Source organism: Gossypium arboreum, chromosome 6 (assembly GCF_025698485.1).
Source record: "Gossypium arboreum isolate Shixiya-1 chromosome 6, ASM2569848v2, whole genome shotgun sequence".
Classification (NCBI taxonomy): Eukaryota; Viridiplantae; Streptophyta; class Magnoliopsida; order Malvales; family Malvaceae; genus Gossypium; species Gossypium arboreum.
This window is the reverse complement of record NC_069075.1, coordinates 127939969-127962784: the sequence shown is the minus strand read 5'-3', so window position 1 is coordinate 127962784 and position 22816 is coordinate 127939969. Positions and strand designations below refer to the sequence as shown.

Genomic DNA, 22816 nt, shown 5'->3' with positions numbered 1-22816 from the left:
AATGTAAGGAAGATAGGGTATAGCCAAGGTACAATCACAGATTGGGACCTCTACGGAGTAGCTGGAGACTCAGTTCTACAACAATGAGTTAAAGGAAGTGAGGAACCTGAGGACCCTGATGAAGATGATGATCCCACGATGCAATCATTTGAAGTCCCTGATAAGGTAGAATCAGTGGAGCCAGAAGCTGAACTTGATGCTGAAACTTCAATATTTAGAGCTCAACCACCTAGCCCAGACCTTCAAGATGAGCTATCACAATTGATGGACTTAATGCAACATATGCAATGGTAGAAAAAAGCTTACTGGAGATACTAAAAAATAAGGGATCACTCGATGAGAAGTGCTTTTAAGAAAATATACAATGACCCATTTATTTTTGTGTCTGAGTTGCCGGATTTCATATTTGAACCATGGAGTTCATTATAAAAGAAGGAGCTAAGCGATTCATGCAAAGGCAATAATGATGGAGCAAAAGATGAGTCCAATTCGGAAGGATCTGCAAATAAATAAAAGGGAGGGATCTTGACTTTACTTTATTTTTGTTCGTAGGTTATTTCTAGGATTAAGTTTAATTAGGAATTTTTAATTTTTCATAACAAAACAGAAGATGGAAATTATGAGTAAATATGAACAAGTCACAAAATACGAAAGTGTGGCAATAGATATATACATGTCTAGGATTGGATCCAGAGAGAACTTGGTACTTAAACAGTCAAATTGACTCACCTCCTCTTTTTTGGAATCCTACCTGGTGTATAGTATTTATTCACTTTAAACAATGAGGACATTGTTCATTTGAAGTTTAGGGGACCAAAATTTCCACTCAGAATAAAATTTTTCTTTTAATTATGATTAGGATATATTTTGTTCAAAAATTTGAATTTTGTTAAGTATGCTAAACTTGAGTATGAATAAAGTTCTATTATTTCAATAAATTATTATTTTAGCTTAATAATGACATGAATGTATTTTTAATAAAGCATACAAATTCATACCATAAAACTTTTAGTTTTTTAGGAAAGTTAGGTATGCATGAAAGTTTAAGTGTTTAGAATTGACTTAATAGTTTCTTGAGGCGAAATCCTAGGGAGCATGGAACGTTGGAAATGATTTAGGCAACTATTGTTTGGATTGTTTGAGTCTTTCAAGCCCACCATGGTAAATTTTATCCTTTGAAACCCAACTTTGAGACTATATGGCATAATTCTATTTCAACCCTTGCAATATTTAGCCATTACTTTTGACTTAATGATCTTAAAATTGTCCCAAACACTAGACTCAGTACTATTCAAAATGTTCTTCAAAAATAAGTTTGGGGGAGTTGAAAAGAGGTATCAAATGCTTGAGAATTGCAGTACACAAAGTAAGTGCTCATGTTATTTAAAAAAAAGAGCACATGTATTTGAAAGAGATGTACAAAAGAGCATATGAAAGTCAAGTTGGTGTATCGAAGGTAAAAATTCCGAAGGTTCGATTGACGCTGAGTCTAGGGTTTTAAGCCAAAATTCATCCATCTTTCACTACCCCTAGCCTAGCCATATTACAACCTTGATAAAGACCTATTGATTCAAAGTCCTAGTGCTACCTACATTAATGGAGAGAAATTGCTACAATCAACATATGAAGACATAAGTTAAACTTAATGATTGCAGCTTAGTCTTAAATAAAGGAATAAAAATCAAACTGGTAAGGGTTAACATGTCTTTGTTATAAAAGCATTTAGTCTAAAATTTGCTATTATAATAAGATGTTGATTCTAATCTGAACATTATACTTAAGTAGTATAACTATCATATTTCTTGTTTTGAAAGAGCACATGTATTGAAGGTAAAAATTTCGAAGGTTCGATTGACGCTGAGTCTAGGGTTTTAAGCCAAAATTTATCCATCTTTCACTACCCCTAGCCTAGCCACATTACAACCTTGATAAAGACCTATTGATTCAAAGTCCTAATGCTACCTACATTAATGGAGAGAAATTGCTACAATCAACATATGAAGACATAAGTTAAACTTAATGATTGCAGCTTAGTCTTGAATAAATGAATAAAAATCAAATTGGTAAGGGTTAACATCTCTTTGTTATAAAAGCATTTAGTCTAAAATTTGCTATTATAATAAGTTGTTGATTCTAATCTGAACGTTATACTTAAGTAGCATAACTATCATATTTCTTGTTTTTGAGCATGAGTATATCAAATTCATAATTTTAGGGAGAATGTTGTTCTGAAGGAGTTTTTCAAAAGTGTTTCCTATAAATTCTTTTCAAATTTTGTCAATTACTTGGGACGAGCAATGAATTAAGTTGGGGGGTGTGGAAACACAAAAATTTATATGTTTTTTCATACCCATTTTTACTTAAATTCGTGCAAATACTGTTAAATTCTTGTCAAAAAATAATTAAATATTATAAAATAATTAAAATGTGTTAAAAATATGAACATGGTGAATTTTAGTTAATTTTGTACTTAATTTTGATTAATTTTGACTATTTTTGACAAATTCGCGCAAATGGCAAAAATTGGCTCGGCTGACACTACTGAAAGCACAAAACTGAGAAGCAATTTGAAGTATGAAGGCACATTAATTTCCAGCCTAAGACGGTCCAAAAATGTGTATTAATTTATAATTTAATTAATTTTAATTTATTCCCTATTTAATTTGGGTTAAAAAAATATTTTTAATTAATTATGAAGAAAGGGTCCAGTTGAACCACACTGGTCGGACCAAATTGAGTGAACCGAACCAACCACTAATTGGACAGCCCAGAACCGTCCAAATGTTGACCCAAATCATCATTTTATCTGATTAAATATGCTTTCAAAAAGGCCCTTGAAAGACTTCCAAATCACATTCAAACCCAACCTTTAATTGTGGCTTTGTAGATTTGCCCCAGGCTATTTTTAGCAAATTTGAAAGTCTCAATTTTTTCCAAGTAGATGGCCGGCCATAGGGGGGCTCTTTGGCTGCTGGAATTTTATATTTTTAGCAGCCACAATCAGCTATAAAATCCACTCCTTTCTGATCATTCAAACCATCCCTCAATCCCACAACATTCTCTCATTCTCTCTTCTCTTCTCTCACTTTTCTCTCTATTTTTTTGCCATTTTAAATTCTCTTGCTCTCTTGCCAATTTCCTCCCTTAGAAAAGGGGTGTTCATCAGCCATTTTGGAGCAACATTGAATTGTTCGTAGTAGCTTTGATCAACGAGGACAACAGAGAACGAAGAACGGAGCAAGCTGGTCAAGCACAGAAAAACACCGGATTTGATTCTTGTTCCCTATCTCTTTAATTTTTTTTTTTTGACGAACATGTTTATGAATATTTATGCTATTGAAATGGTTATTTTAATCAATTTAGCTTAAATTAAAGTTTGTGTTGGGTTGATTATATTCTGCCTGCTTGAATTGTTAAAATGATGTTTATGCTATTATAGGCCTCGGTAAATTGCTTGGTTAAGTAAAATCATGCCTAAGTTATTTTTGCAATATAATTGTTAAATAACTAATGAATTAATTATTAAATCCTATTGAAATTATAATTAATAGACACAATGCTTAAAATCAGTGCATGTTTATTCTTCTAAGGTAGCCGAAGTTTAAGTTAGCATTGTATTCGGTGATACATATGCCTTGCATAGCTTGCAAGATTTTTGTGATTAAACTTTTTCAAGGTAGAAATACCCTGTTACCTCACTTAATCTTTTATATGCTTGTGAAGATTAATTAACCGCTTGGATTGACATTGAAAAATGTTCAAGAGATTGATTAATTTAATAAGTATGTATGAGCGATAGTTAGCAAATTACCGAGTTGCCGTGAATTTATTAAGTAGCAATATAAACATAAGTTTAATAATTCTAAGTTAAAGAAATGTAATTAATCCAACACAAGTATGTTATCTTGATTAAATCTTATTTGAAATCGTGATTAGAACTCATTTGTTTTATTTTAATTACTTACTTAGTTTTTAAATAGTTTTTGACTATATTTTAAAACCAAATTATTTTTACCTCGCCAAAGTGTTTTACAATTAATTTTATAAATTACTCTTTTTACAGTCCTTGTGGGTACGATAACTCGATATTTACTTGTCACTTTATTACTTGTTGCGAATGTGTACACTTGCACATTTTCCGTCGTTCCAACTATCCCTAATACTAGTACACAATTTCAATAGGTTCGCCAGGATGTGGATGAAGATATTTATGAATCATGATGTAGTAAGATTTTACGATTTTTTAATTATATGTAATATTATAATTTAAATATTGATCTTGTTAAATATTTCAACTATTTTGTATGTACTATTATTGTTGTAATTAGTTACTAATATTTCAACTATTTTATGTGTATTGCAGATAAAATGCCTAGAAGAAGATTGTGAAATCTAAGTATTATTTAAAATCCTCCAAATTCGGAAGAAACAAATAGTGAACAACAGACTGCTATTGGATCTTCGAATGTTCCGAATACAACCGAAGAACCTGCAGAAATTCAACGTAATGTTAACTTTAATTTACATGCGTGTTGACTTTTATTATTGATTTTTGTTTCAAATTTTTATATTATAATATACCATTTTTTTAGTTGAAAGTGGTGGGAGGCGCAAAATTTGAGGATGTACGTTATTAAAAGATTTATATGAGTTAAATTTTGTCAAGTGTGTTAAAGTAGCTAGAAACTGTCATGGTTAGCCTATTGGATTGGAAGCTCGACTTTTAACAGGAGACTTGGGCATTATAGCACAAAATTTCAATTTGTTGCCTATCAACTATAAGTCATGGCATCATATGCCTGATAGTAACAAAAATCAAGCTCTCAATAATATTAAGGTAATAACATGAATGTAATTTATAATACTTTGATTTACGTTTCGTTTATATTTACTTTCTAAACTTGTGAAGAAGGCATTAGGAAAAAAATGGAGAGACCATAAAAATGCTTTGAAGAAGGAATATTTTAAGAAAAATATAAATCTCGAAGAGAAATTGCAAAATGTCTCGCCAAGAATGCTGAGGTACCAATAGGAAGATGCTGTTAGATTTTGGAATTCAAAAAAAGGAGACGTATTACGTACTTCCAAACTCTTATAATTATTTCAGTTTATAGTATTTACTCTATACGTAATAATAATTTCATAATGTAAGAACGTAAGCGACTTGGAACTACACGTAGGCAAAAACAAAAATTCGAGCATATAGTTATGTCGAAAAGATTTGCTTGTATTGTTGATGACGAGGTATTTTGAATTTCCTACTAAATAATATTTTTCCTACTATATTGTAGGAACTGTCGTCTGGTCAAAAAGTTGAACACGTTCAGCTTTTTGACATTACACATAGAAAGAAAAGATAGATCTCCTATGACTACTAAAGCTTGAATTATTTTAAATATTTATCATGTTTAATTATAATGATTTAATTCTTCGTTTGTAATGCAAATAATGTTAAGTTATGCTGCATTTGTTTTGATTATATATTTTGTTTCTAACTCTTTGATTGATTTATTATGAGAAACTAAAGGATAAAAAGGTGGAGTATGAAGCAATCACTTCAAGTGATAATTCTGTTAATCTTGACGACCTTGATAACTGAATTATTACTAAAGTTTTCGGTCCTGAAAGGTATAGTCTGGTTCGATTTCAATGATCTTTTGTTAACCCAACCAAATATTTTGGATCTAGCTCGCAACAATACATGCCTTCGAGAATCAGGCTCAAGCTGAAGTTCAGAGGTTAAGAGACCAGATGGCTTAGATACGAGCGAGCACAGTTGAGCAAATTGCTCAACTTAAAGCAAAGGCAGCATCGAAAGAAGCAGAGGCTCAAAGAAAATATAAAGAATTCCAGCTACAACTTACAGTGGAGGCAGCAGCGAGGGAAATAGAGGCAAACAGAAAATATGACAAACTCCAGCTACAACTTCAGAATATGATGAAAATGTTTTAGCAGTCGCAGAATCCGCCATCTTAGACGTTTGTTTTCTTATTGTGAGAATATTTTAACAATATAAATTTTGAATATAATATAATTTTTTTTATTTTATTTATTAATTTAGATCATATACATATTTCTTTCGTTGGATTTGAAGTATTATTTAGATTTTCAGTTTTTGGTTGGATTTGATGTTAGAGAAAATTATGTTGACAATTTGGGTGCAATATGAATGAAAATGGGTTGGTAAAAATCTGCTAAAGTTAGTGGCGTTTTTCCACAAACGCCGCCAAAGAACATGACCTTTAGCAGTGCTTTTACTAAAAACGAAGCTAAAGAACATGACTTTTGGCAGCTTTTTTCGAAAAAGCGCCGCCAAAAGTGATGTTCTTTAGTTGCGTTTGTCGGGGAAAGCGCCGCTAAAGGTCATGCTTTTTAGCGGCGTTTGTGGGAAATCGCCGCAATAAGTTATGTTCTATAGCGGCGTTTGTGGGAAAAGTGCCGCTAAAGGTCATGTTCTATAGCGACGTTCATGGGAAAAGCATCACTAAAGGTCATGTTCAATAGCGGTGTTTTTTCACATAAACGCCGTAAAATTTAATGGCAGTTACCAAAACGCCGTAAAATTTAACGGCAGTTATTTTAGCGGCACTTCTTAAAAAAACGCTGATAAAAACCTATTTTCATGTAGTGTTTGTTTATTATAGTGTGAGATTTAATCTTTGGAAATGTATTTAAAAACTTTGACGGATTTATGGGTATCTAAAGAAATTTTCAAATTATATTTTCAAGCATATCCCATGTCCAACAAGTTAGGTATAATTTTTTTTCTCTTATATATTTTCACTAACTGTTGTATTTTTAATCTTTGTAGGTTTTGAGAAACTGTCAACAAAATTAGATAAATTAGAAATGTTTGAATTAAGTTGCAATTATAATTATCTTATTCTTTATAGAAAAAAAAAAGGACAATTGCGAGCTATAAAGCTTGAGATGTAACACCCCTTTCCCCTACTCAACGCCGGAATAAGGTTACAGAGCATTACTGAACTTATAATACAATTACACATACATTTCACATACATTTTCAAGTTTCAAATAATCATCAATCATCCACATACAAATCGTCCCGAAATAAGCCTACGAGGCCTAAAATATACGTCCGGGAAGGTTAGGGACTAAACCGATAACTCAGGAAATTTTTGGAACACTTAGAAATTTTTTGCAAAATACAGGGGACACAAGCTCGTGTGGCCCGACTGTGTGTCTCACACGGCTAAAGAAACGTCCGTGTCATAAGCCGTTTGGACACTCGAAATGGGATCACATGGCCATGTCCCAGCCCGTGTCTAACCCCGTGTAACTCTTTGACTTGGGTCACACAGTCAATGCACAAGCCCGTGTGGTTAGCCGGCCCTAAAATGGCCACAGACACCCGTGTGCCAGGCCGTGTGCTAGGCCGTGCCAAACCTGTAGGGTATACTGACTTATGCCACACGGCCAAGTCACACGCCTGTGTGCTGGGTTTTGTGGAGCATACTGACTTGGTTTAATTTCAACACCAGGGGACAGACGGCTGTGCAACCTAACCGTGTGTGTCACAAGGCTAAGAGACAAGCCCATGTCTTTGCCCGTGTGGACAAAAATAGGCTATTTATCAAGCCATTTTGCCACCCAATTTGTATACTCCTACACCAAACCAAATGGCACCAAAACACAGCATATATAGGTACTCATCCAATCTCAATCAAGCATAAAACATACCATTTCAATACCAACAACAACAAGATTCACATGTATCACAAAATGTTATTGCATTTTATACCAAATTCACATTCCCGATTCAACTACATAGCCACTTTCAAACATGCATCAATTTGTCTAAACTACAAGCATACTTATTCTTAATTCATCTACCAATTGGCATCCACAATATCTATTATCAACAAGTATCACATGTATCCATCATCAAGTTCACACATAAGACATATGCACAAATATATATACACAACTAAACCAAGCAAATTAAGCCAACTTACATGGCTAAATTCATAGTTAACATATATAACAAAATGACCAAACTCATATACATGCCATATACTCAAAATACTTAAGTTCAAAAGTACCAAAGTGATAGTGGGATAGTGTGATGAAATCTCTAACGGTTCACGAATCCAAGCTAGCTTTGAAATCACTATAAAACACGAAAAATAAGCAATGTAAGCTATAAAGCTTAGTAAGCTTATATGAAGTTAATAAGCAAATCTCACCATTAAATTTACTATTCAAATCATGCATCTAACATACCACATAATAATTAATCACAATGTTAACATGTATTCATTCATCTATATAACCATGAGTTCACTTCTTTTATAAGTTCGATGCATATACAGTTTCCGTACATACCTGTTCTGATACATATCTATTCTTACCATTTCACATCTTCGATATACCCGTTGAACCATTTGGAATATAAGTTAGATACTTGAGAGTCTCGCACCCTAAGTGCCAATATCATGGCCCGAAGCCAACTTAATGAATCTCGTACCCGAAGTGCCAATATCATGGCCCGAAGCCAACTGTAACACCCCAAATTTGGGCCTAGAAGTATTGGGCCTTGAGTGCGGGTCCGTAAGGAGGTTGTATATAGGTATTTAATTGTGCAATGAAATGACACAATTAAATGTTTGCTTTAGTGGTTAATGGCTTTGAGAAGTGTTGGGGAAATCTTGGGTTCAAACTTGGGCTTTAGCAAAAATTTTGGTATTAAGAGAAAAAAAAACTGGATGCTTGGATGAGGGCTTTTAAATTATTGTGTTAAATAAACGACACAAGGAAGCTTGTAGTCTAGTGGTTGTGGCGTCATTAAGGTTGTATGAGAGCCTGGGTTCAAGCCTTGGCTCTTGCAATTTATTTTGGTTTTTTTAGGGAACCTGGACTTTGGCCTTTAGACCTTATAATTAATTGGGGATAAAATATGACATAAAAAGCCTTGTGGCTTAATGGCAAGTAGTGTGTGGAGCAACTGAGGGGAGGCATGGGTTCGAATCCCATGGCAAGCAATGAGCATTTATTTTGCTAACAGGGGGTGACAAGAGGTGGTGTTGAATTTAAACTCTGATGATGGAGGGATCCCACATCGGGAAGATAACATAAGAGTGGATGCGAAGCTGACTTTAAATAGAGAGAACCATGAGGAGAGTAAAGGTACCTTTCTTGGCTGATCCCTATCGCTGTATGGAGTGCTCGTTTGGGTTGGGCGTCGGCTAAGAGTGCTCAGAGCGTGGATTAACTCCAGTCTCCTATCAGGTGATTGATTATGGAAACGTTTCAACTTCAACCCATAACAGGTGTGTACTAACCCTCGTAATAACTTAGATTAATATTTGCTGAGAAGCCGAAATGCTAAAATATTAGTATTTCGGGAACTTGTAATGTTGCGTTTGGGTATAGATGCGATAAATACGATATGATCGGTGTTTGGATCGATGGAATAGGCAAGAACTCAATTTTGTGCACGATGGTAAGTTGGGCCTCAATGGGCTGGAATCGGGTCCAATGGGCTTCGGGCCCATTTGGGTAAAACTGATAGAAAATGGAATCTGGAAAAGTTGCATGTTAACACGGTTAGTACTGCTGTAAAATTTGGATTATGTGGGCTTAATGGGCTAAATCGGCATTCGTAGGGCCCATTAGAGGTTTTGGGCCCAAAAGCCCGAGTTTGATAAAGTGGGTTAAAGATCATTGTTTAAACACTCAGAAATATTGATAATTGTTTATGAACATGGAAAACCCTGATATTTGGTAAAATTACGAAATTACCCTTATAATGTGAAAATGACTATTTTGCCCCTAGGTAAAAATGACCATTATACCCCTAGGGTTTAATTATAAATTTGATACGTGGGGTATGATATACATGATTGATGTGATATGTACATGATATGTATGATATACACATGATATGTATGAAATGCACATGATGAATTCATAAATGCATTGGGTTGAGTTTTTATATGGATGGAGGAAGTGCAAAAGGGCTTATGCCCCAGTTTATTGAAAAGGGCTTATGCCCTAGTTTACCAAAAAGGGCTTATGCCCCAGTTTACCAAAAAGGGCTTTGCCCTAGTTTACCGAAAAGGGCTTTGCCCCAGTTATTAAAGAGGTTAGGCCTCCAAATATATGATAAAGCAACTATGCTGCCAGTGGTGTATTGGTTGGGTGGGTTGAGTTATTCCCCACATGGTGTGCTGGTTGGTACGGGTGGAGAGTAGTGGATGGTGGGTTGAGTAGTCTCCCTAAATGGGCTTGCATACATTCATTGGTATTTCATGTGATATTGAAATGGGCTTGCATACATTCATTGATATTTCATGTGTTATTGAAATGGCCTATGGGCCATACCGATTTCTAATAAAGGCTTGGCCCGGGATATGATTTATGAAAAGGCTTGCCCGATGATTTGATTTATGAAAAGGCTTCGGCCTAGTAACCGTTAAACGAAACGCTTCGGCCCAGTATATGTCGAGACTAAATAGGGCTTTGGCCCAGATTGTACTGATACTGTGTTTTCACTATTTGTTTATTATTGGGATTACACACTGAGTTTTCGTAAACTCACCCCGTTTCTAACTGTGCAGGTAATCCCTAAGCTTAGATGGTTTGGAGCTGTGAGGGACTCGGAGATGGCCACACTACTGTTTTTGTTTCTTTTAATTGCAATAAGTAGCTGATTTATTTCTTTATAAGTTTTATCTTATTAATATTATTGTTTGGTTTTGGGTTGTAATAAGGCCATTTTAATTATTTTTCTGAGATTATTTTATTTTTAATAACTTTAATCTGTTTGTTAATAAATGGGCTAGACTTAGGACGTGTTTTCAAAATGATAATTGTTTTCAAAATAACACCACGCCACGATTATCCGATTTATCAAAGATTTCAACTTAAATAAATTATAACTCGATTTAACCAAGTGTGGCAATGGTTGTGGGCATGTCTAGGATTGGATCCATTAGAAGAGCTTGGTACTTAGCGACCTTCATGGCTCACCTCCTCATTACAGATTCCTACCTGGTGCCTAGCTCCCATTCACTTTGTTAGCTTAACAAAAGTTGATTTTTAAAGCACTAAAACGAAACATGGATTTTTAACTTCAATGTGGCGCATCAGATTCGGCCATAACGTCTGGGCCGGGTTTGGGGTGTTACACCAACACAATGTATCTTGCACCTGAAATGCCAATATCATGGCCAAAAGCCAGCTCAATGTAATTCCTAATGACATGTCATTTGTATCTAACTCTATTCCTAAGGTTCAACCGGGATTTCCAATGCCGAATCTTCGTCAGATGTGTCCGCAAGGTCGTAATTCACAATTTAGGAAATATTCAAACATTTAAAATACAATAAAGATAATGCTTATTACATACGAACTTACGTCGGAGACAAAAACGACGAAACAAGTTGATCAATCCAAAACCTTGTTCTTTCTCCGATCTAAGTCCGTATTTCACTTTTCTTGATCTATAATATCAAATTTATCTTATTTAATAATCTCTCTATTCGATTTAGTCCAAAATTCACTTTAAAGTCATTTTACACTTTTGACCCCTAACGTTTCACATTTTTATAATTTAGTCTTTATTTCTAAAATCACAAATTTATGCAATTCAAACACAACCCATGCTAGCCAAATTTCAATTAGGTCCCTAGCAGTCCATGTCTTTCATTTATTTCACAATTAACCACCAAATTTTAACATTTTACAAATTAATCCCTAATTTGCATTTTCACTAAAAATCACTTAACAAAACTTGTATAACTATCATCAAACATTCATAATCTATCATTAATCATTAAAGCTCATACATATTCATCAATAGAAACATCCTAAACCATTGAAAATTTTGCAAATCAGTCCTTGTGTAACACCCCTAACCCATATCCGTCGCCAGAACAGGGTTACGGAGCATTACCAAAGTTTACAAAATAATTACAGATATTTCAAATTATTTACTATTCATGTATAATACTAATCATATTGTCCCTTGAATGGGCCCTCGAGGTCTAATATAAACATTAGAATCAAATCGGGACTTAATCGGGATCTCAGAAAATTTTTCATGAAATTTTAATTTTTTTCCTAGATGCAGGGCTCACACGCTCGTGTGGCCAAGGGACACGCCCGTGTGACCTTATGACATGTTAGTACATCAGACCGTGTCCCACCCCCTGTAACTCTCTGACTTGCATCATACGGCCAAGTCACAAGCCCTTGTGCTAGGCCGTGTTACCCACATGACTGAGACACACGCCCGTATGCTAGGCCGTGTTACCCACACGGCTGAGACACACGCACGTGTCTCTAGCTGTGTACTCAGTTTTGAGCATTCTATTTCTAAAATTTAAGATGCAGGGGACACATGGCCAGACCACACGCCCATGTGCTAAGCTGTGTGTCACACACGGTCAAGACACACGTCTATGTCTACCCGTGTGGACAAAATAAAGCAATTTCCTAGCTTTATTTTTTACCCCTTTTAGCCTTGCACCTACACCAACACTTATACACAATTTATCACATTCACCAACCACATTTTCACACCAAAATTTAAGTCTTATACATGTCAATTTATACTCATATCTATCTAGATACTATGTTCACATTTGTTCATATTTTATCAAATATGCTAATTAAATACATATCTCATTTTGATTTTTATTAATCAATCATTTTCAAACATATATAATGATTTAGTCTTCTATACATAAACACCAAAAATATGTTCATAACTAACCATTCAAATAGCTAGTCATTAACAAATATTTACATGCCATTCATTGACCAATTTTAAATATACATGTCATTATAACCACAATTGTTTTACCTGATATATCAAATTGAGTCGATGAATAGTGTGAGTGATCTCCGTCGAGCTTCCAATCCAACGAGCTTCCGATTTACTATAGTACAGGGAAAAATAAAACAAAGTAAGCATATAATGCTTAGTAAGTCCATATAACTTAGTAATTAACTTATCAACTATTCATATTAAAGATAAACATGTAAATCACAATCAACCATTCGATCCCAAGCCCTAACACATATTCTCATCACCCTTGTTAGAAACTTGTTTCATATAAACATCAAGAAACACATATATGAGCTCAACAATATTCAGATTCTCATACACATATGTTTTCCACATCATGTATTCATATAACATATATACAAATTATTTCCATATTTTTAGGTATATTATATTATAATTCATCTCAATTTTTTGTATATTTCATGTCAGAACTTTGCTCATTATTCAACTGAAATATTAATAATCACATAGTTAATACACTTGAGATGTACAAATCTATTCTCATAGATGAATGTATTCATCAAACAAATTCCCATGTTCGTATATCATAATTTCATACTTCCATACTTCATATAACATCATTTTCATGTTCTTCAGGCAGATGCATGTAAAAACCCTTTTCTTTTCATGTTAGGATTTTACCCGTTGAATTATTGAAAATATCAATGGATACTCAAGTAGTACGCACAAAGTGTACAAATCATTAAATCCATCAATTCATATTCAGGGGTACCCATTAGGGCACTTAATCAGGAAACACACTCTCGAGCCACATATCATATAATAGGATTACCAGTCCAGGCTAAATCCTAATTGTAACATATGCTCGAGAGGGATTATATCGGATTACCCGTCCGGGCTAAATCCTATTTGTAATGAGGTCAATAGGATTACTCGTTAGAGCTAAATCCTATCAGCAACAAATGCAGGACCTCATTCATTTCGAGAAATCACATATGCATCAATTTTTCATTTATTCTAATGAAATTTGACATTTATCAGGCAATTTTCGGGTATGTGATCAATCTCATATATTTATGCATTTATGCAATTCAAATGTTCACATTCAACTCAACCATAAAAATAACATTTTTATCATTTATCACTTATCGGGTATTATCATTTATTTCAGGCACTTTCATTTATCGGGCTTAAACGAATATGTGATCATTTCACATATTTATGGCATTTATAAAATTTACATACACAACATTCAATTTGAGCATATAAACATATACACTTTAGTTATACGAACTTACCTCAATAAGTGTTCGTGTACATAAAGTCTACTAATCCAACATTTTCTCATTTCCTCGTTCTAACTCTATATTCGGTTTATCCGGATCTATAGAGTAAATTTAACATCAATTTAATGTAATTCATACTCAATTTAGTCTAATTTACACTTTAAGCAAAATTATCATTTTGCCTCTAAACTTTTAATAAATGATGATTTCGTCCCTAGACTTGGAAAATAAAATCCATGCAATTTAATCTTTGTTCCGAGCCTAACCATATTTTTCATGTATTATTTACCACCCATATGTTTCATAAAAATCATAATTTTTCCATGGATTTCTCAGTTTTACAATTTAGTCCCTAAATCAAGTTTTCATCAAAATTCACTTTGTAAAAGTTGTTTATCTATCAAGAACCTTTCATTTTCTACCATAAATTTCATAATTTCAGCATATTCATCCATGGTAAAAATTCTATACTTTGATATCTTTTCAAATTGATCCCCAAAATAAATAGATTAAACTACCCCGATCTCAAAAATATAAAAATTACTAAAAATGAGGCTTAAATACTTACCTAATTTGACCAAGAAAGCTTGCTTTCTCTTTCTTAAGGTTTCCATAAAAAAATATTTGGAGAAGATGATAAATGATGATATTTTCATCTTTTATTATTTATCACCTTTATTTTTTTATTCTTCCAATTTTGTCGTTTTCTTTAATTTTATTTTTCATGGATGAATCATCATCCTCAATGACTAAGCATTTTTAATGGTCTAATTACCATATAAGGACCTCCAATTTAAAGTTCTATAGCTATTTAATCCCTTTAGCTATTAGAACTCAACTTTTGTACCTTGTACAATTTGGTCATTTATCGATTTATGTATGTAATCGATAAAATTTCTTTATGAAATTTTCACACAACATTATTATCATATTATAGACCATAAAATAATATTAAAATAAGTTTTCTTTCTGGAATCGTATTTGTGGTCCCGAAACTATTGTTCTGATTTCTCTAAAAATGGGCTGTTACACCCTAGGCCAGCTAGACCTAGTTGCAACGATCTCAAAAACATAAAAATCATTAAAAATGAAACAAAAATAGACTTACATGCTCAAGAAGACTAGGTCGAATGCTTCAAACTCTTTTCATGGTTTTTCTATGCCCTAGTTTCGGTTAGGAAGATGATGAATGAATAAAATTACTTTTTGTTTTATTAATTTATCATTTAATTAACCAAATTAATTATTTAACCTTACTTTAAACATTAAAAATTCACATAAGTGATGTCCATCTGCATCCACTTACTTAATAATGGTCTATTTACAACATAAGACCCTCCACTATTTAATTTCATAGCTATTTGACACCTTTAAGTATTAGAACTGCACTTTTACACTTTATGCGATTTAGTCCTTTTTATCGAATTAAGCATTCAAACAATAAAATTTCTTAACAAAAATTTCACACAACTATATTATCATGTTGTAGACATTAAAATAACAATAAAATAAATATTTCAACTTCAGATTTGTGGTCCCGAAACCACTGTTCTGATTTGACTAAAAACGGGCTGTTACATGAGATGCTTGATTTAAGTGTAAATTTCTTCAACAACACCATACTCTCATTCCTTGCTTTACTTTCAAATTTGAATTTTTTGAATATCAAATCTAATAGATTGGAAGTAGCTATACACATTAAAGGTATTTTTACTTCCTTTTATGCTAATTCTTTTTTTTTTTTGGTAAACAAAACAAACGATTACATAGGATGATTCATGGGGGAGTTATCAGTAAAATTATCTTCCTGCAAAATATATTTAATCCTGGTAGGAGGTGACTCAAAAATAAGCAAGGAGTAACCACTTGACAGTGATATTTTAGCCAAAGCATCAACAACCCGATTGGTTTCTCTGGGAACATAAGTCAAGAACCAATTTTCTTCTGACACCAGAATTTGTTGTATCCTCTTAATAAGTGCATTTTTTGAACCACCAGCCTTGCTTTCAGTGATCGAGATCACATTTGCGAGATTATCCTATCGAATGATGACCTCATTATAGCCTTGTTTCTGAACGATAAGCAAACCATCCAGCAAACCCCAAAGTTCAGCAATCGTAGCAGATCATTTCCCCAAGAAACGAGTAAAACCTAGGATCCACTCCCTTTTATTGTTGCGCAACACACCACCTACAGCAGAAAGACCGGACACAGAGTGAACAACACCATCAGTATTAAGAACTACACACATACCTGAGTTCTGATGAATTGGAAGCTGCTTTTGCTGCGAATCCATCCCTTCATTGAAGGTGTAAAGAAAATGCTTTGCCCAACTGTAAGAAGCATTGATAATATCCTTCGGACTTAAGCCGTTTCCTTGAAAAATAATCAAATTCTGATTCTTTCAAATGTGCCAAAGAATGATCCCAAAGAGGCAAGGCCAAGAACAATCGTTCTGCCTATTGGAAGAATGAAGTTTCAAATTCGAAGTAAGCCAATCAGTCATAGAAGGAGAGAAAAAATTACTAAGCTGGGTAATAGGAATGATCTGATGCCAAATTTCCTTCACAAAAGAACAGTCTCTAAGAATATGCATAGCATCCTCCATGGAATGACCACAAAGTTGACACGACGCGTCCTGATCAATACCCCTTCTATCTCTCTCCGAGTTGGATAAAAGTCTTTACTTAAGAATTAACTAGAGGAAATGTTTCACACGATGCGGGCCTGGAATTTTCCAAATCTTTCTCCATTTCATCTCTTGCGGATGCCAAGATTCCTCTTTCAAAGCATAATAAGCACTCTTCACAGAAAAAACTAACTCTAGACGTCGTTCTTGACCAAGAGAGACTATCCAACCCAACCTGAATCATGGGAGGCAGAATGCTAATGATGCGCTTCACCACATCTTCAGGTAACCACAATCTAAAAAGGGAAAGATTCCACTCCCCATTAGGCAAAACCATCTCAGTAACAGTGGTCTTAGGATCAAAAAAGCCATGCCCCGAAACATAGTTTTTGAGGGGTCCTTTATTAGAAACCCAACAATCCTCCCAACACCGAACAGTCTTACCATTACCAATGGGCCACATCATAAAGCTATGCAACAAGGGCCATACTCTGGCAACAGCTCTCCACATATAAGAACAACTACTCCTCATTATAGAGTCAGGCATAGTATCCTTCATTTCATACTTACCTCTGAGAACCTGAACCCAAAGAGTTCCAGTTTTGTAAATAAGATTGTATCTAAGTTTCATCATAAAAGCACTATTCTGATCACTCAATCGACGAAAACCAAGACCTCCATTAACTTTAGGCTGACAGAGGTCTTCCCATTTAACTAAAGCTATCTTCCTTTTGCCTTCCACGACGCCCCAAATGAATTGTCTTGTTAGACCTTCAATGGCGTCACAGACTCCCTTAGGCATAAGAGAAGATTGCATGAAATAGCTTTGAATAGATAATAGTACGAACTGTGTTAAGGTGACCCTTCCAGAAAAAGAGAGACTTTTGGCATCCAAACTCGAGAGTCTACTATGAATTCTTTCCACCAAAAAATCCAAAATACTCTTGGTAACTCTTCTATGAAAAAGTGGAACCCCGAGATATGACCTAAGTTATTGACTTTTTGAAAACCAAGTATGTCCTTGATCTCATTTCTTGAAGATATATTAACCCCCATAGAAAAGAACACTTTTGTTTTCCTAGCATTAACTTTGTGACCAGAAATCTCGCAAAAATTACTAAGAAACTTTGTAAGGAGACCACTGTGCACCACGTCAGCTCTGCCAAAGACCACCAAATCATAAGCAAAAAACAAATGCGAAAGACTCAGTCCAGAATACGAAAGCCGAATAGGACTCCATTCCCTTGCTAAGATGCTTCCATGAAATCTATAACCCAACCACTCCATGCATAAAACAAAAAGATATGGAGACAAGGGACACCCTTGGCGAATACCCCTTACCAGCTTAAACTTCTGAGTTGGCACACCATTCCATAGAACCTGCATAGAAGAAAGCATGATAGCATTCATAATAACTTTAATCAAATGAGAAGGAATACCTGTTGCGATGAGCGAAGCCTCCACAAAGTCCCATCTAACCCTATCATACGCCTTTTCCAGATCAATCTTAATAGCCATCCACTGGAGACTCTTCTTAACTCTCATAGAGTGCAAGACTTCCTGAGCGATTATGACATTGTCAATAATGCTTCGTCCAGTAATGAAACCTGCTTGCTCTTGGCCAATGATCTTCGAAAAGATGATCTTAATTCTATTAGAAATAATCTTCATGACTAACTTGTACAGCACAGAACAAAGACTGATCGGCCTGAATTGAGAGAAATTATTTGGATTCTGCACCTTTGGAATTAACACAATAAGAGTGTTATTAAACTCAGGATCAATGATGCCACCATTGAAGACATTTTTAACCCAACCACATATGTCCTCTCCGGTAGTATCCAATTGATTCTGAAAAAAACTAGCTTGAAACCCATCACTACCAGGGGCTTTAAAAGGTGCTATGTCAAAAAGAGCAACCTTTATTTCTTCATTCGTAACATTTCGCCCAGGAAAATCCACATCTTTAGAGTTTAAGCCAGGAAAAGCACTTTGAGGCAAATTCTTTTAAGCCTTTGTTTTTCCTCTATCAAAAGTTAAAAATGCTCAAAACATTCCCTGTGATTCATATAATTTATTACTAATAAATTGCATTTGCTACTTTTCCTTGTTGGTTCTTGAGACATAAATGCTTTAAGCAACTTAGAGGAGCTATACATGGGTTAAACAAAATGAATGACTTTGTTCCATCCCAAGGTATTTATCTATTATTTATTTTCTTTTGTATTGTCAATCCAATATAGTTTTTAAATCAAAGATAAATGATAATTATAGATGATGAAATAGAAATAAGGTTGATGAAATTAAAAGTGTTTCATTCGAGTCACAATCTCTTCAACAATAGCATATTGAGATCTCTTGGTAGGCTCTCCAATCACAAGTCATTATCTTTTGGAGGCACAAAATTCTATGAACCAATGAATCAAAAAGGTAAAATTACCCACTCCCATATTACTTTCTCTTAACAATTTAAATAATTATATTCCTTATTCTCTTCAAAACTAAATGCTTTGATCCACTTGGAAGACCTGACAGTATATTGGGATTATACATTTTTCTTCACCTACAGGTATTGCTAAAACAAAATTAATTATTATTATTATCATTCAAGAAAATTAACATTTAGTCTTTTTCTTCTTTTTTTTTTCTCATTAAGGATGATTTAGTATAAAATGCTATTAGATTATTTTATAAATTTATAAATTTTGAAGCAACTTAAAAAAAAAATCATTTTAAGGTACCAGGGCTTTCGCATTCCCTCTTCCTCTTTCTGCCACCCCTAATTTTATTCCTCTTTTCATTCCTTTTCCTTTTTGTTCCTATTGAAAATTTTATATCAAGTGATTGAGTTCATAAACTAAGATGGAAAAAACCTGTTATGCACCTTTTTGGGTAGATTTGAAATTGGAAGTGTTGGCAAAAAATGAGATCTTGAAACTTTGATATTTCAAGTCATCAAGCACATACCACTTTTTAATCTATTCTTATTTTATTTCAGCTACTAATTTGATTGTATTTTATAATGTTTGATTCTAATTATTAACTTTAAATATATAAATGTAGATTTCTTCTTAATTTGATTATATATTACAAAAAAAAAAAAGGCAAATATAAATGTGTTTGTTTCTCATACAGATAGCATTAGTAACATTTCACTATAATCGATAAATTTATTTCCGTCATAAGACTCTTATCTTCACAAGATTTAGCTTTAAAGGAACCTTTATCCTAATTCCTATAGTTAAAGTTTAGCAATTTGGTGTGTCCTGCCTTCACTTACATAGATTCACTGCTTTTATTGAATAGATGAATGCAACAATTTCAGAAATTTGGAAGAGTTCTTGGACATTTGACTTCTCTCAAGCGTTTGGTTTGATATAAATGTGAGATCAATGGCAGCCTAACCCTTCAAGGTATATAATTTAGATCTATCAATTTCTTTTATAACAAGTTGCAACCAAAATTCTAAGTCTCCCCAGAATTTAATATTAATTAAATGTTTTAATTTTATTCACGAACTTGTTGTTTACGATTTTAATGTTAAAATGAGTTTTAAGTGTTCTAAAAGAGGGGAAGGAGAAAATTTAAAGAATGTTTATCAATTTATTTATTTATTTGTAAATGTAAAAGGCTTAAACCAAAACTTATAAAACCTAACTATAGTATTTCACAACTGCCTATTCAATTTAATTTATTTAAATGTAATTAGAGAATATAAAAATATTAATATATAAGTAATACTTTCAAATATATATATAATTAATTTATTAATAGTTTAATATATTCTAAACCATTCGAATTAAACTAAGATATTACTTGAAATACTGAAAAATCAAGTATTAAATTTATTTTAAAATTTATTTAATATATTAATAAAATTAAATATTGAATATAATTACGTTATTTGATAAAATTAATTTTTTTAAAATTATTGAATTTAATCTTATTAATAGTAACATAGCATTTTATTTTCTACAATTTAAATATCTCATTTTTTAATATATATAAAAAGAGATGATTTATTTTTAAAAACTAATAAAATTATTAAATGGATAAAATAAAAATAAAAATTCTCAATGATTTATTTAACACGTTAAAAATATTCAAGTCCGTTAAAATATATTTTAATAAAATAAATAAAAAGTAAAGAAGATATTACATGCTTGTTTTTACTATTTTATTGATTTGATTAATTTCTTTATATTTGTTTCAAGCACCTCTTTACGTAATTATTTAATATAACAGGCTTTTGCGGAATGACAAATCTTCAAGAATTGGATTTCACCAACAGTAATTTAAAGGGTGGCTTGCCCAATTGCTTCTCCAACCTCACATCTTTACGTAAATTAGATCTTTCTTACAATATATTAGGCCTTCACAGTTTTAAATCCCTTGAAACATTAGCTCTTTCTTTCAATATATCTGCCCTTGAAAGATTACATCCGTCTTCCAATAACTTCTCTAGAAATATATCTGCCCTTGAGAGTATAATATCTCTTTGAAAGATTCTCTCTCTCTTCCAACTAATTTTTTGGAAATATTTTAGCTCTTAAGAATCTAGCATCCCTCCAAGATTTGAGCCTTTCGAATCCCGATCTCACTGGGGCCTTTGTTCAACCTTTCAAAACTCAAGTGCATATATGCGGACAACAATATTGTACATGCTGAAACCCAGATGCATTCTTTGGCCCCGTTGTTCCTACTAAAAGAGATTAGTTTATCATGTAGTGGAGATGTTGGATCATTTCCAAGGTTTTTTTATCATCAACATGACTTGCAATATCTTGATCTCTCTAATATCTATTTCAAAGGAAATCAGTTCCCACATTGGCTGTTGGAAAACAATTCACTACTGGAGAAGCTAGTTCTCACCAATAGCTCTCTATCGGGACCGCTTCAGCTACCATTTGCTTCACAAACGCGTTTGTCACATTTAGAAATCTCCTGCAATTTCTTCAATGGCAACATTCCAATTGAAATTGGAGCACAACTACCAGCATTGAGGTTTATAAACATGTCAAAAATCATTTCATTAGTAGCATTCCTTCAACTTTTGGTGATAATAGTTCACTGAGATATTTGGACTTATCCAAAAACAACTTAGAGGGAAAAATTTTATCTGAAAATTCCTACTTGCCAAACTTAATGGAATTGCTATTGGATGGAAATAACTTCTCAGGAGGGATCCCAGATTTCTTGTCTACGAGCCCTTTTTTGTTAACATTGGATGTGAGCAACAATCAACTTTCTGCTAGGATCCCAAGGTGGATGGGAAATATGTCTATTTTGAAGAGAATTATCGTGTCCAATAATCATCTTGAGGGAACAATCCCAGTCGAGTTCTGTCAACTTGGTCTTAAACTTCTAGACCTTTCAGTCAATATTATCTCAGAGAGTATACCATCGTGTTTCAACCCTTCTCGGATAAGACAAGTTCATTTGTCCAAAAACAGGTTACGAGGAACCTTTCCCGATGCACTTCGTAACAGTTCCACTTTGGTGACATTGGATATCAGTGATAACTTCTTAAGTGGTAGCATCCCAAGTTGGATTGGACTTTCGAACTTGAGTTATCTTCTCTTAACTAAGAACAACTTCAAAGGGGAGACCCCAATGGAGCTATGCAAATTGAGTCACTTAAGTTTGATTAATCTTTCCCACAATAATCTTTCTGGTCGTATTCCCCCATGCCTAAAAATTACCACCCTCCAGGATGTATCAGAAGATTATGTTGGTCGTCTTATGGCTCGTAGTTTCTCCATATTCTCATTCAATGAACCAATAGAGTTTCCAATAAAGAATGTGTCCAACTCTTACAAGGGAAGAATCATACCATACATATCTGGGATTGACCTTTCTTGCAACAAATTGGTTGCTAACATTCCTTACGACTTTGGAAACTTCTACAAGTTACTTGTTTTGAACTTATCTCACAATAGTCTGAGAGGACCGATCCCACCAACATTTGTTAACCTCAAGCAAATTGAAAGTTTAGATCTTTCTTATAACAACTTGAGTGGGAATATCCCTTAATTATCAACTTGTAGGGCTAAATTTTCTAGCCCATTTCATTGTTTCATTCAACAACTTATCTGGAAAGACGCCTCCAAGGATTGCACAATTTGG

The 22816-nt window shown here is 33.6% G+C and overlaps 1 protein-coding gene and 1 long non-coding RNA gene across 2 annotated transcripts; one reads left to right on the top strand and one right to left on the bottom strand.

Moving 5' to 3' along the window:
- Nucleotides 1-9152: 9152 nt before the first annotated feature.
- LOC128293963 (uncharacterized) lies at nt 9153-10796 on the top strand. The gene is made up of 2 exons (XR_008284125.1): nt 9153-9290; nt 10581-10796. It is a non-coding gene; the product is annotated as an uncharacterized LOC128293963 (long non-coding RNA).
- A 5027-nt stretch (nt 10797-15823) lies between these two features.
- On the bottom strand, nt 15824-21718 carry LOC128293833 (uncharacterized). The gene is made up of 5 exons (XM_053029381.1): nt 21595-21718; nt 17633-18654; nt 16789-17483; nt 16256-16394; nt 15824-16099 (listed from the first exon to the last, which is right to left on the bottom strand). Exons 1-5 carry the CDS (start codon nt 21716-21718, stop codon nt 15824-15826), a joined length of 2256 nt encoding a protein of 751 aa, XP_052885341.1.
- Between the last annotated feature and the right edge of the window lie 1098 nt (nt 21719-22816).